Source organism: Pelophylax lessonae (genome assembly GCF_965119305.1).
Source record: "Pelophylax lessonae genome assembly, chromosome: 4".
NCBI lineage: Eukaryota > Metazoa > Chordata > Amphibia > Anura > Ranidae > Pelophylax > Pelophylax lessonae.
In genome coordinates this window covers 19,800,290-19,812,843 of record NC_138771.1, presented here as the reverse complement: position 1 = coordinate 19,812,843, position 12,554 = coordinate 19,800,290, and the positions used below count along the sequence as shown (strand labels likewise).

Here is a 12,554-nt window from a genome sequence, read left to right as displayed (position 1 = left end):
AAAATCGCTGATCGCTGTTATTACTAGTAAAAAAGAAATAAATAAATAAAAATTACATAAATCTTTCCCGTAGTTTGTAGACGCGATAACTTTTGCGCAAGCCAATCAAAATACGCTTATTGGGATTTTTTTTTTTTTACCAAAAATATGTAGCAAAATATAAATTGGCCCAAAATGATGAAAACATTTGATTTTTACATTTTTTTTAATGGGAAATGTTATATAGCAGAATGTGAAAAATAATGTTTTTTTTTTTCCAGAATTGTCGCTCTTTTTTATTTATAGTGCAAAAAATAAAAATCGCACAAGTGATCAAATACCACCAAAAGAAAGCTCTATTTGCGGGGAAAAAAAAGGATATCAATTTTATTTGGGTTGCACGACCGCGCAATTCTCAGTTAAAATCGCTGATCGCTGCTATTACTTGTAAAAAACAAATAAATAAATAAAAATGACATAAATCTTTCCCCGAATTTGTAGACGCGATAAAAATTTCGCGCAAACCAATCAAAGTACACTTATTGGGAATTTTGTTTTTTAACCAAAAATATGTAGCAGAAAACAAATTGGCCTAAAACATTAAACAATTTTGATTTTTAATTTTTTTTTTTTGAGAATTAGCAATATCGCAGTCCCGCTAAAAATCGCAGATCGCCGCCATTACTTGTAAGAAATAACTAAATAAATAAAAATGACATAAATCTTTCCCTTAGTTTGTAGACGTGATAACTTTTGTACAAACCAATCAATATACACCTATTGGGATTTTTTTTTTTTTTTGCCAAAAATATGTAGCAGAAAACAAATTGGCCTAAAATATTAATAAATTTTCATTTTTTATTTATTTTTTTTTAATTGGAATGTTATATAGCAGAAAGTGAAAAATATTGTTTTTTTTTTTTCAATGTAAAAGAGAGAAGTGGGAAAAAAAAAAAATAAAGTTTAAAGAAAAACGAAGGTTCCAGCCGGGATTTGAACCCGGTATGCTGGGGTACGGAGCGCAGAGCGCTAACCACTACACCAGGGCACCTCCTTACTAATCACAGCGAAACTTCTTCCTTATGACCTTTTCCCGCCATGCTCCATATTACATATGCCTGTTCTCTATACACCGCCATAGGGGGCGTTCTGTGTTTATTTCCCTCACAGCTGTCCGGAGACTGAGGACTTCTGTATTTCTGAGGTAATTCTCGCGCTGCCGCAGTGTCACTCCGCCCGCCATATTGCACCGCCTCCTGCACCACACGCCGCCATTTTGCCGCTCACGCCAATATGACCCCCCCTCCGCTCAGAAAACAACCATTTTCATTTACCCGGATATCAAAACGATGGCTTTTCCCGAATTAAGAGCGAGAAATAACACGCGCGCCGAAAATAAGCGTCCCCGTGACAGGGCAAGGGGGTGAGGGTGTACCAAGATGGCGGCGCCGTGCTTCGTTGAACCCGGAAGTGGTGTAGCCGAGGACTTGGGCGGAAGCGCTGTTCCTGTTTCAGGGAGGGGTTCGGTCATAGCCGGGCTTCCTGGAGATTTCGTCGGTTGGCTGCCGAGAGTCTGAGGATCCGGAGCACTACATCCACCGCCAGCATGGGAACCCGGGACGACGAGTACGACTATCTCTTCAAAGGTGAGGCCTAGCGGCCGGGGGGAGGGGAGACCGGACAGGTAACGACGGAGGAGGGGAGGGGGGCACACCGGGATCAGCAGGGGGGGGATGTGAGGTGACGGGGCCGAGGGAGGAGGAGAAGGGCGGCGGCGGCGGCCTACACTGACAGGAGAGCCGGCCGGAGATTCAGTAACAGGCCGAGGATGAGGGAGAGGAGCAGGCCGCGTCCTGTCATATCACCGGGATGTCCCCCCCCCCCCACTATACCGTACCCCCCCATTATACCGGCTATATGTCATTACCTCCCCCCCATTATACCAGCTATATGTCATATCCCCCCCCCATTTTACCGGCTATATGTCATTACCCCCCCCCCCCCATTATACCGGCTATATGTCATTACCCCCCCCCCCATTATACCGCTATATGTCATTACCCCCCCCCATTATACCGGCTATATGTCATATCCCCCCCCCATTTTACCGGCTATATGTCATTACCCCCCCCCCCCCATTATACGGCTATATGTCATTACCCCCCCCCCCCATTATACCGGCTATATGTCATTACCCCCCCCCCATTATACCGGCTATATGTCATTACCCCCCCCCCCCCCCATTATACCGGCTATATGTCACTGCCCCCCCCCCATTATACCGGCTATATGTCACTGCCCCCCCCATTATACCGGCTATATGTCACTGCCCCCCCCCCCCCCCCATTATACGGCTATATGTCATTACCCCCCCCCCCATTATACCGGCTATATGTCATTACCCCCCCATTATACCGGCTATATGTCATTACCCCCCCCCATTATACCGGCTATATGTCACTGCCCCCCCCCCATTATACCTGCTATATGTCATTACCCCCCCCATTATACCGGCTATAATGTCACTGCCCCCCCCCCATTATACCGGCTATATGTCATTACCCCCCCCCATTATACCGGCTATATGTCATTACCCCCCCCCCCCCATTATACCGGCTATATGTCACTGCCCCCCCCCATTATACCGGCTATATGTCATTACCCCCCCATTATACCGGCTATATGTCATATCCCCCCCCTATTTTACCGGCTATATGTCATTACCCCCCCCCCCCATTATACCGGCTATATGTCATTACCCCCCCCCATTATACCGGCTATATGTCATTACCCCCCCCCCCATTATACCGGCTATATGTCATTACCCCCCCCCCCCATTATACCGGCTATATGTCATTACCCCCCCCCCCCCATTATACCGGCTATATGTCACTGCCCCCCCCCCCCATTATACCGGCTATATGTCACTGCCCCCCCCCCCATTATACCGGCTATATGTCATTACCCCCCCCCATTATACCGGCTATATGTCATTACCCCCCCCCATTATACCGGCTATATGTCACTGCCCCCCCCCCATTATACCGGCTATATGTCATTACCCCCCCCCCATTATACCGGCTATATGTCACTGCCCCCCCCCCCCCATTATACCGGCTATATGTCATTACCCCCCCCCCCCCATTATACCGGCTATATGTCATTACCCCCCCCCCATTATACCGGCTATATGTCACTGCCCCCCCCCATTATACCGGCTATATGTCATTACCCCCCCCCATTATACCGGCTATATGTCATTACCCCCCCCCCCCCCCATTATACCGGCTATATGTCATTACCCCCCCCCCCCATTATACCGGCTATATGTCATTACCCCCCCCCCCCATTATACCGGCTATATGTCATTACCCCCCCCCCCCATTATACCGGCTATATGTCATTACCCCCCCCCCCCATTATACCGGCTATATGTCATTACCCCCCCCCATTATACCGGCTATATGTCATTACCCCCCCCCCCATTATACCGGCTATATGTCATTACCCCCCCCCATTATACCGGCTATATGTCATTACCCCCCCCCCCCCCATTATACCGGCTATATGTCATTACCCCCCCCCCCCCCCCCATTATACCGGCTATATGTCATTACCCCCCCCCCCCATTATACCGGCTATATGTCATTACCCCCCCCCATTATACCGGCTATATGTCATTACCCCCCCCATTATACCGGCTATATGTCATTACCCCCCCCCTTATTATACCGGCTATATGTCATTACCCCCCCCATTATACCGGCTATATGTCATACCCCCCCCCCCATTATACCAGCTATATGTCATTACCCCCCCCCATTATACCGGCTATATGTCATTACCCCCCCATTATACCGGCTATATGTCATATCCCCCCCCCCCATTATACCGGCTATATGTCATTATCCCCCCCCCATTATACCGGCTATATGTCATTATCCCCCCCCCATTATACCGGCTATATGTCATTACCCCCCATTATACCGGCTATATGTCATTACCCCCCCCATTATACCGGCTATATGTCATTACCCCCCCCATTATACCGGCTATATGTCATTACCCCCCCCATTATACCGGCTATATGTCATTACCCCCCCCCATTATACCGGCTATATGTCATTACCCCCCCCCCCCATTATACCGGCTATATGTCATTACCCCCCCCCCCCATTATACCGGCTTTATGTCATTACCCCCCCCCCCCCCATTATACCGGCTATATGTCATTACCCCCCCCCATTATACCGGCTATATGTCATTACCCCCCCCCCCCCCCATTATACCGGCTATATGTCATTACCCCCCCCCCCCCCCATTATACCGGCTATATGTCATTACCCCCCCCATTATACCGGCTATATGTCACTGCCCCCCATTATACCAGCTATATGTCATTACCCCCCCCCCCCCATACTGGATATGTCACTGTACCCCACCCCCCTCCCCAAATTATATCAGCTATATTTCACTGCCCCCCCCGCCATTATACTAGCTATATCACTGCCCCCCTCAATATACCAGCTAAATGTCACTGTCCTACCCCCCCATTATACTGTCTATATGTCCCCCCCCCCCCCCCCAAATACCTCTGTTCCATCAATGTTTAGTCCCTCCTCCCTTCTGTCCTATCCAAACCCCTTCATCTTCCCTAGTTGCCCTCATACCTTTGTACCCCCCCCCCCCGATCTGTTGCATCAATCCCAAACTGCCCTCCCCATTCTCCAGTAGTACCTTCCACCTCTGTCCGTCCCCCCCATACATATCTGTTCTGTTATTCCTCAGCCCCTCGTACCTCTGAACCCTCCCCCCCCCACCATACCTCTGTCCTATCCAAACCTCTTCTCTAGTTGCCCCTCGTACTTCTGTCCACCCAACTCCATGTACCTCTAAACTACCCCCCAATACCATCAATGTCTAGCCCCTCCTCCCTTCTGTCCCGTCCAAACCCTCTACCCTCCCTCCTCCATAGTTGACAACGTACCTCTGACCCCCTCCATCTGTTGCATCAATCCCAAACCTACCCCCCACAGTAGTACCTTGTACCTCTGCCCATCCCCCAATTAATACCTCTATCAATTCCTACACCCCCCCCCAGCCCCTCGTACTTTTGAACCCCTCTCCCACCCCCAATACCTCTGTCCCATCCAAACTGCCCTCCCCTTCCTCTTCCCTACTTGTTTCTTGTACCTATGTGCACTTAACCTCCCCCCCCCCCCCCAGCACCACCGCCATACATCTGACCCATCCAAACCCCCCTATCTTCCCCATCAGCCTCCCCACCCCCCAAGTCCCTGTTCCATCAATTGCAATACCTCTTCAGCTGCTCCTTAACCCTCCCTCCTCCAAAGCTTCATGTACCTCTGAACCCCCCCCCCCCCCATATCCCTGTTCCATCAATGTCTAGCTCCTCCCCCTTCCAATACTTTTGTCTTAACTAAGCCCCCTCTCTTCTCTAGTTGCCCTTGGAACTATTTCCACCAACCCCCCCAAATCTGCTCCATCAATACAACCCCCCCCCATACCTCTGTCCTTGCCCCTTATACCTATGTGCATACAGTGCCTTGAAAAACTATTCATACCCCTTGAAATTTTCCAAATTTTGTCTTGTTACAACCAAAACCATAAATGTGATATTTTATGTGATAGACCGACACAAAGTGGCACATAATGGAGTGGAAGGAAAATGATAAATGGTTTTCAAAATGTTTTAAAAATATGTGAAAAGTGTGGCGTGCATTTGTATTCCCCCCCCCCCCTTTAGGGCCGATTGGTGGAAATTCACAGCCAAATCGCTGCAGATTCGCACTGCATCAAAATCTCAACCTGTTGATACAAACCTATTGCAGAGAATGTGTTAAGGTAACGCCCCGCAATCAGATTGCAAAACACAGCGCGATTTCCAGAATAGGAGAATTAGATGACATGGGTGTGAACGGCCACGTGATCCCATTCCGGTGTGGACAAATAAAGGGGTCCTGCACGAGTTTGGTCCCAAATGCAAAGCAAATTCAGCCATACAGTTTATATGGCTAAACTTGCATCACACAGACATTGCGTGTGATCTGTACAGCAATGGCATCGCACAAGTGTGAACTGGCCCTAACTCTGATACTAAAATCTAGTGGAACCAATTGCCTTCAGAAGTCACCTAATTAGTAAATAGTCTACCTGTGTGTAATGTGATCTCAGTATAAATACAGCTGTTCTGTGAAGCCCTCAGAGGTTTGTTAGAGAACCTTAAAGCGGAGTTTCACCCTGGGAATACTTTTTTTAATAAAAATACTCTCGGGACAGTCAGGGCTAGTGCATTCCACAATGGATAGCCTCTGATCTGTCCCGGGTTGCACTTACCTTTTAGAAGAAATACTTACCTTGAAAAAGTATTCTCCAGCGCTGCCATCTCAGGTGTGGGCAGCTTGAAGCCAGAGTGTCCTCTTCTGTGTCCTCTTCTGTGTCCTCTTCTGTGTCCTCTTCTGTGTCCTCTTCTGTGTCCTCTTCTGTGTCCTCTTCTGTGTCCTCTTCTGTGTCCTCTTCTGTGTCCTCTTCTGTGTCCTCTTCTGTGTCCTCTTCTGTGTCCTCTTCTGTGTCCTCTTCTGTGTCCTCTTCTGTGTCCTCTTCTGTGTCCTCTTCTGTGTCCTCTTCTGTGTCCTCTTCTGTGTCCTCTTCTGTGTCCTCTTCTGTGTCCTCTTCTGTGTCCTCTTCTGTGTCCTCTTCTGTGTCCTCTTCTGTGTCCTCTTCTGTGTCCTCTTCTGTGTCCTCTTCTGTGTCCTCTTCTGTGTCCTCTTCTGTGTCCTCTTCTGTGTCCTCTTCTGTGTCCTCTTCTGTGTCCTCTTCTGTGTCCTCTTCTGTGTCCTCTTCTGTGTCCTCTTCTGTGTCCTCTTCTGTCCCACAATGCACTGCACCGGCCCCGCCGTCACTTCCGGGGGGCCGCAGCGTCATCCCTGCACAGCTTCTGGGCATGCCCAGAAGCTGTTTAGCAAGGTATGACGCCGCCCGCACCGGAACTGACGTCGGGGCCGGTGCAGGCGCATTGATTCCTGGGAGCGATGACGTTCAGCTCCCAGGAATCATTGCAGGCCAGGAAGTGATGACGGGCCGCGGCCGCCGAGGGGAGGAAGAGGAAGCAAGGCGAGTATATTATCTTCTAATCCAAGGTAAGTAAAAATAAAAAAAAAATACGATTATCCATTTCTTTTTAAGGTGACCCGGAGCAAGAAGATGAACAGAAGAGTAATTTTAGGGTGGAACTCCACTTTAAGCCTCGTACACGCAACAAATTTATGCCAACCGGTCATTCGTCTGTCTATTGTCCAGAGTGGTGTTTGTTGGTTGGAATGTGCTCTAGACTGCGCCCGAATTTTGTCGACCGGCAGAATTCTACTTCAGAAGTGATGTCATGTGTTGGTTTGCTTTCTTTGTGTTCTTTCTTCACTGAGCATGCCCAGTCTTGCTCATAAGATTTTTCCCTGTCGAAATCTGTACTGACTGCACGAAAATCGGACGTGGACAAAAATTTTATAGGCTGCACACCAGAATTTTTTCAGCCGAAAGGTCGGAGTCGGTTGTCAAGAGCATCATACTAACAAGCCGATTATCGGCCGATCGGACGTTGGCCGAAAATTCACGGCCAACAATCGTTGCGTGTGTACGGGGCTTTAGTGAACAAACACCATCATGTAGGCCAGTGGTTCTCAACTCCGGTCCTCAGGACCCACCAGGTTTGCAAGATAACTAAATTACATCACAGGTGATCTCATTTGCTGCTCAGTGATTGCAGTATTATAGTCTGCATCTCCCCAAGGTGATACTTCAAATCTGGCCTGTTAGTGGGCCCCGAGGGCCGGAGTTGAGGACCACTGATGTAGGCCAAGGAACACACCAGACAGGTCAGGGATAAAGTTGTGGAGAAGTTTGAAGCAGGGTTAGGTTATAAAAAAAATCTCCCAAGCTTTGAACATCTCACGAAGCGCTGTTCAACATCCATCATCCGAAAATGGGAAGGGTATGGCACAACTGCAACCCTACCAAGACATGGCCGTCCACCTAAACCAGGGATCCTCAAAACTACGGCCCTCCAGCTGTTGCAGAACTACACATCCCATGAGGCTTTGTAAAACTGACATTCACAGACATGACTAGGCATGATGGGAATTGTAGTTCCTGAACAGCTGGAGGGCCATAGTTTGAAGACCCCTGACCTAAACTGACCGGCCGGGCAAGGAGAGCATTCATTAGAGAAGCAGCCAAGAGGCCCATGGGAACTCTGGAGCAGCTGCAGAGATCTACAGCTCAGGTGGGAGAATCTGTCCACAGGACAACTATTAGTCGTGCGCTCCACAAATCTGCCCTTTATGGAAGAGTGGCAACAAAAAAGCCATAGGAAGTCCTGTTTGCAATTTGGGAGAAGCCATATGGAGGACACAGCAAAACATCAGGGAGAAGGAGCTCTGGTCAGATGAGACTATAATTTAACTTTTTGGCCTAAATGCAAAATGTGTGACGGGAAACGAACTCTGCACATCACCCGACACACACCATCCCCACTGTGAAACATGGTGGTGGCAGCATCATGTTGTGGGGGTGCTTTTCTAAAGCAAGGACAGGGAAGCTGGTCAGAGTTGATGGGAAGATGGATGGAGCCAAATACAGGGCAATCTTAGAAGAAAACCTGTTAAGAGTCTGCAAAAGACCTGAGACTGGGGCGGAGGTTCATCTTCCAGCAGGACAACGACCCGAAACATCCAGCCAGAGCTACAATGGAATGGTTTACATCAGTGTTTCTCAACTCCGGTCCTCAGGACCCACTAACAGGCCAGGTTTGCAAGATAACTGAAATACATCACAGGTGATATAATTTGCTGCTCAGTGATTGCAGTATTCTAGTCTGCTTCTCCCCAAGGTAATACTTAAAACTTAGTGGGTCCTGAGGACTGGAGTTGAGAACCACTGCTTTAGATCAAAGCATATTCGTGTGTTAGAATGGCCCAGTCACAGTCCAGACCTAAAATCCCATTGAGAATCTGTGGCAAGACTTGGAAATTGCTGTTCACAGACGCTCTCCATCCAATCTGGCAGAGCTTGAGATATTTTGCAAAGAAGAATGGGCAAAAATGTCCCTCTCTAGATGTGCAAAGCTGGTAGAGACATCCCCAAAAAGACTTGCAGCTGTAATTGCAGGGAAAGGCGGTTCTACAAAGTATTGACTTCCGGGGGGTGAATACAAATGCAGCCACACTTTTCACAGATTTATTTGTAAATAAAATGTTGAAAACCATTTAGGCCCCGTTCACATAGGGGCGATCCGAGGTCGCGGTGCGAGCAGCGCGCCGCGACCTTGGAGCGGCCGGCACAGACTTCATAACATTGAAGTCTATGACGGTCGCTCCGGGTCGCCCCAAAGAAGCTCCGGACCCTTTTTCTAAGTCGGAGCGACTTGTGTCGCTCCTATTAGAACGGGTCCACAGCTTCTCTATGGAAGGCGACCTACGGCGACCTGTGAGGTGACCAGGTCGCCTCACAGGTCGCCTCAGTGTGAACGGGGACTTATCATTTTCCTTCCACTTCACAATTATGGCCACTTTGTTTTGGTCTATCACATAAAATCCCAATAAAATACATTTGCATTTTTGGTTGTAACGTGACAAAATGTGGAAAATTTAAAGGGTTATGAATACTTTTTCAAGGCACTGTAGTATATACCCCTCCCCATACCTCTGACCCATCCAAACTCCCCTACTTTCCTCATTAGTCTCTCTACTCCCCAAGCCCTTGTCCCTTCAAACTTGAACCCCATAATACCCCTTTTCTAGTTGCCCCTTCTACAGCTGTCCACACTCACTAACCCCCCCCCCCCCCTCCCCAAAGCCCTTGGATCCCTAATACCTCTGTCCCATCCAAACCCCCCTCCTTCCCTTCCTCTTCCCTAGTTGCCCCTCGTACGTGCCCCTTCTGTAATGGCCATACATCACCCACAAAGCCCCCCAAGGCTTTTATTTTTCTTCTGCCGCGATTACATTAATCCCCCATTATTCTAGGAGATGACTTTCTATTGAAGTCAGATTTTATTGGGAGCCTCTGACCAGCAGATAAAGAGGTTGTCAATTTATGAATGGACATGGTGGTGTAGAGCTCGGGATATGGATGGGCATGGTGGTGTACAGCTTGGGTTATTGATGGACATTGTAGTGTATAGCTCAGTGTATGGGTGGGCATGGTGGTCTATTGCTCAGGGTATGGATGGACATGGTGGTGTACAGCTCGGGGTATGGATGGACATGGTGGTGTACAGCTCGGGGTATGGATGGGCATGGTGGTGTACAGCTCGGGGTATGGATGGGCATGGTGGTGTACAGCTTGGGGTATGGATGGGCATGGTGGTGTACAGCTCGGGGTATGGATGGGCATGGTGGTGTACAGCTCGGGGTATGGATGGGCATGGTGGTGTACAGCTCGGGGTATGGATGGGCATGGTGGTGTACAGCTCGGGGTATGGATGGACATGGTGGTGTACAGCTCGGGGTATGGATGGGCACAGTGGTGTACAGCTCGGGGTATGGATGGGCACGGTGGTGTACAGCTCGGGGTATGGATGGGCACGGTGGTGTACAGCTCGGGGTATGGATGGGCATTGTAGTGTAGAGCTCGGGGTATGGATGGGCATTGTAGTGTAGAGCTCGGGGTATGGATGGACACGGTGGTGTAGAGCTCGGGGTATGGATGGACACGGTGGTGTAGAGCTCGGGGTATGGATGGACACGGTGGTGTAGAGCTCGGGGTATGGATGGACACGGTGGTGTAGAGCTCGGGGTATGGATGGACACGGTGGTGTAGAGCTCGGGGTATGGATGGACATGGTGGTGTAGAGCTCGGGGTATGGATGGACATGGTGGTGTAGAGCAGATGGTATGGGTGGGCACGGTGGTGTAGAGCTTGGGGTATGGCTGGGCACGGTGGTGTAGAGCTCGGGGTATGGATGGACACGGTGGTGTAGAGCTCATGGTATGGCTGGACATGGTGGTGTACAGCTCATGGTATGGGTGGGCACGGTGGTGTAGAGCTCAGGGTATGGATGGACATGGTGGTGTAGAGCTCATGGTATGGGTGGGCACAGTGGTGTAGAGCTCGCGGTATGGATGGGCATGGTGGTGTAGAGCTCGGGGTATGGCTGGGCACGGTGGTATAGAGCTCGGAGTATGGATGGGCACGGTGGTGTAGAGCTCGGGGTATGGCTGGGCACGGTGGTATAGAGCTCGGGGTATGGCTGGGCACGGTGGTATAGAGCTCGGGGTATGGATTGGCATGGTGGTGTAGAGCTCGGGGTATGGATGGGCACGGTGGTGTAGAGCTCGGGGTATGGCTGGGCGCGGTGGTATAGAGCTCGGGGTATGGATTGGCATGGTGGTGTACGGCTCGGGGTATGGATGGGCATGGTGGTGTACGGCTCGGGGTATGGATGGGCACGGTGGTGTACAGCTCGGGGTATGGATGGGCATGGTGGTGTACAGCTCATGGTATGGGTGGGCACGGTGGTGTAGAGCTCGTGGTATGGATGGGCACGGTGGTGTACGGCTTGGGATATGGATGGGCATGGTGGATATAGTAGGGCCTGGTATGTAGGAGAGGGGAGATGCAGCTCCTCATGTCCCGTAGACTTCCTTCTCCTATAATGTATCCCCCCTTCCCCCTCCCTGGCTGACACTGGATGACAGGGGGACCCCGGCGCTGTGTCTCCAGTCATCTGATGTGTCCATACAATGCAGCAATGTCAGTGAGGAGGAGGGATGGCCCTGGTGTAGGCCTGGGCTGAATGCGGTATATTATCTCCCGGAAATCCAGGACACACTACAACCCTCCGCATTCCCCTCTATTAACCCGCTCACTGCCAGATCACCTCTGCCGGTGTACAACTTTCCCATGTGGACTCCCCTCCCCCCCCACCTTATATTTTATTTACATTTTACTGTCACTGTCCTGCTGAAGATTGCTTTATTTCCATGCACCCTCCTTTGCAGATAATGAGCGGCCTGTCATGTGACACGTCTTTTGTCGCCTTGTTTTCTGATCTAATCGGCTCTTCTGTTCTTACGAACTATGAGCTCTGGATGTATAATACGCCTGTGAGGCCTCATTCACACCGTCACTGGTTTATTTACCCCGAGGACATTTATACATGCATACAAACGCAGGAAATGACTTTTCAATTGTAACATTGACACAGGGGGGTTTACCTGCAGTTAGGGGAGATGGAATCTTGTGGGGATGATTTACTAAAACTGGAGAGTGCAAAATCTGCAGCAGCTCTGCATGGTAGCCAATCGGCTTCTAACTTCAGCTTGTTCAGTTAAGCTTTGGTAATAAAACCTGGAAGGTGATTGGTTTATATGCAGAGCTGCTCCAGATTGTGCACTCTCCAGTTTTTAATAACACCCCCTGTGTGTCAAGGATCTGTGTGAACATGACTACAAACATGCTTTGTAGCTCATTTACATCACAATCCCTGCGTTCAGCGTGCAGATCTGTATGTGCGTTTACATGCGTTCGTGGTGCATTTTCGTCAAGATTTTAAGGCT

General features: G+C 49.7%; 1 protein-coding gene across 1 annotated transcript in view; it reads left to right on the top strand.

The window, feature by feature from the left end:
* The first annotated feature begins 1,461 nt into the window (after positions 1 to 1,461).
* The window catches only part of RAB11A (RAB11A, member RAS oncogene family), a 62,792-nt gene continuing 51,699 nt past the window's right edge, over positions 1,462 to 12,554 (top strand). Inside the window, exon 1 of the mRNA XM_082256581.1 lies at positions 1,462 to 1,625. Coding sequence (XP_082112707.1) covers positions 1,586 to 1,625 — 40 coding nt within the window. The 5' untranslated portion in view covers positions 1,462 to 1,585. The remainder of the gene's footprint in view (positions 1,626 to 12,554) is intronic.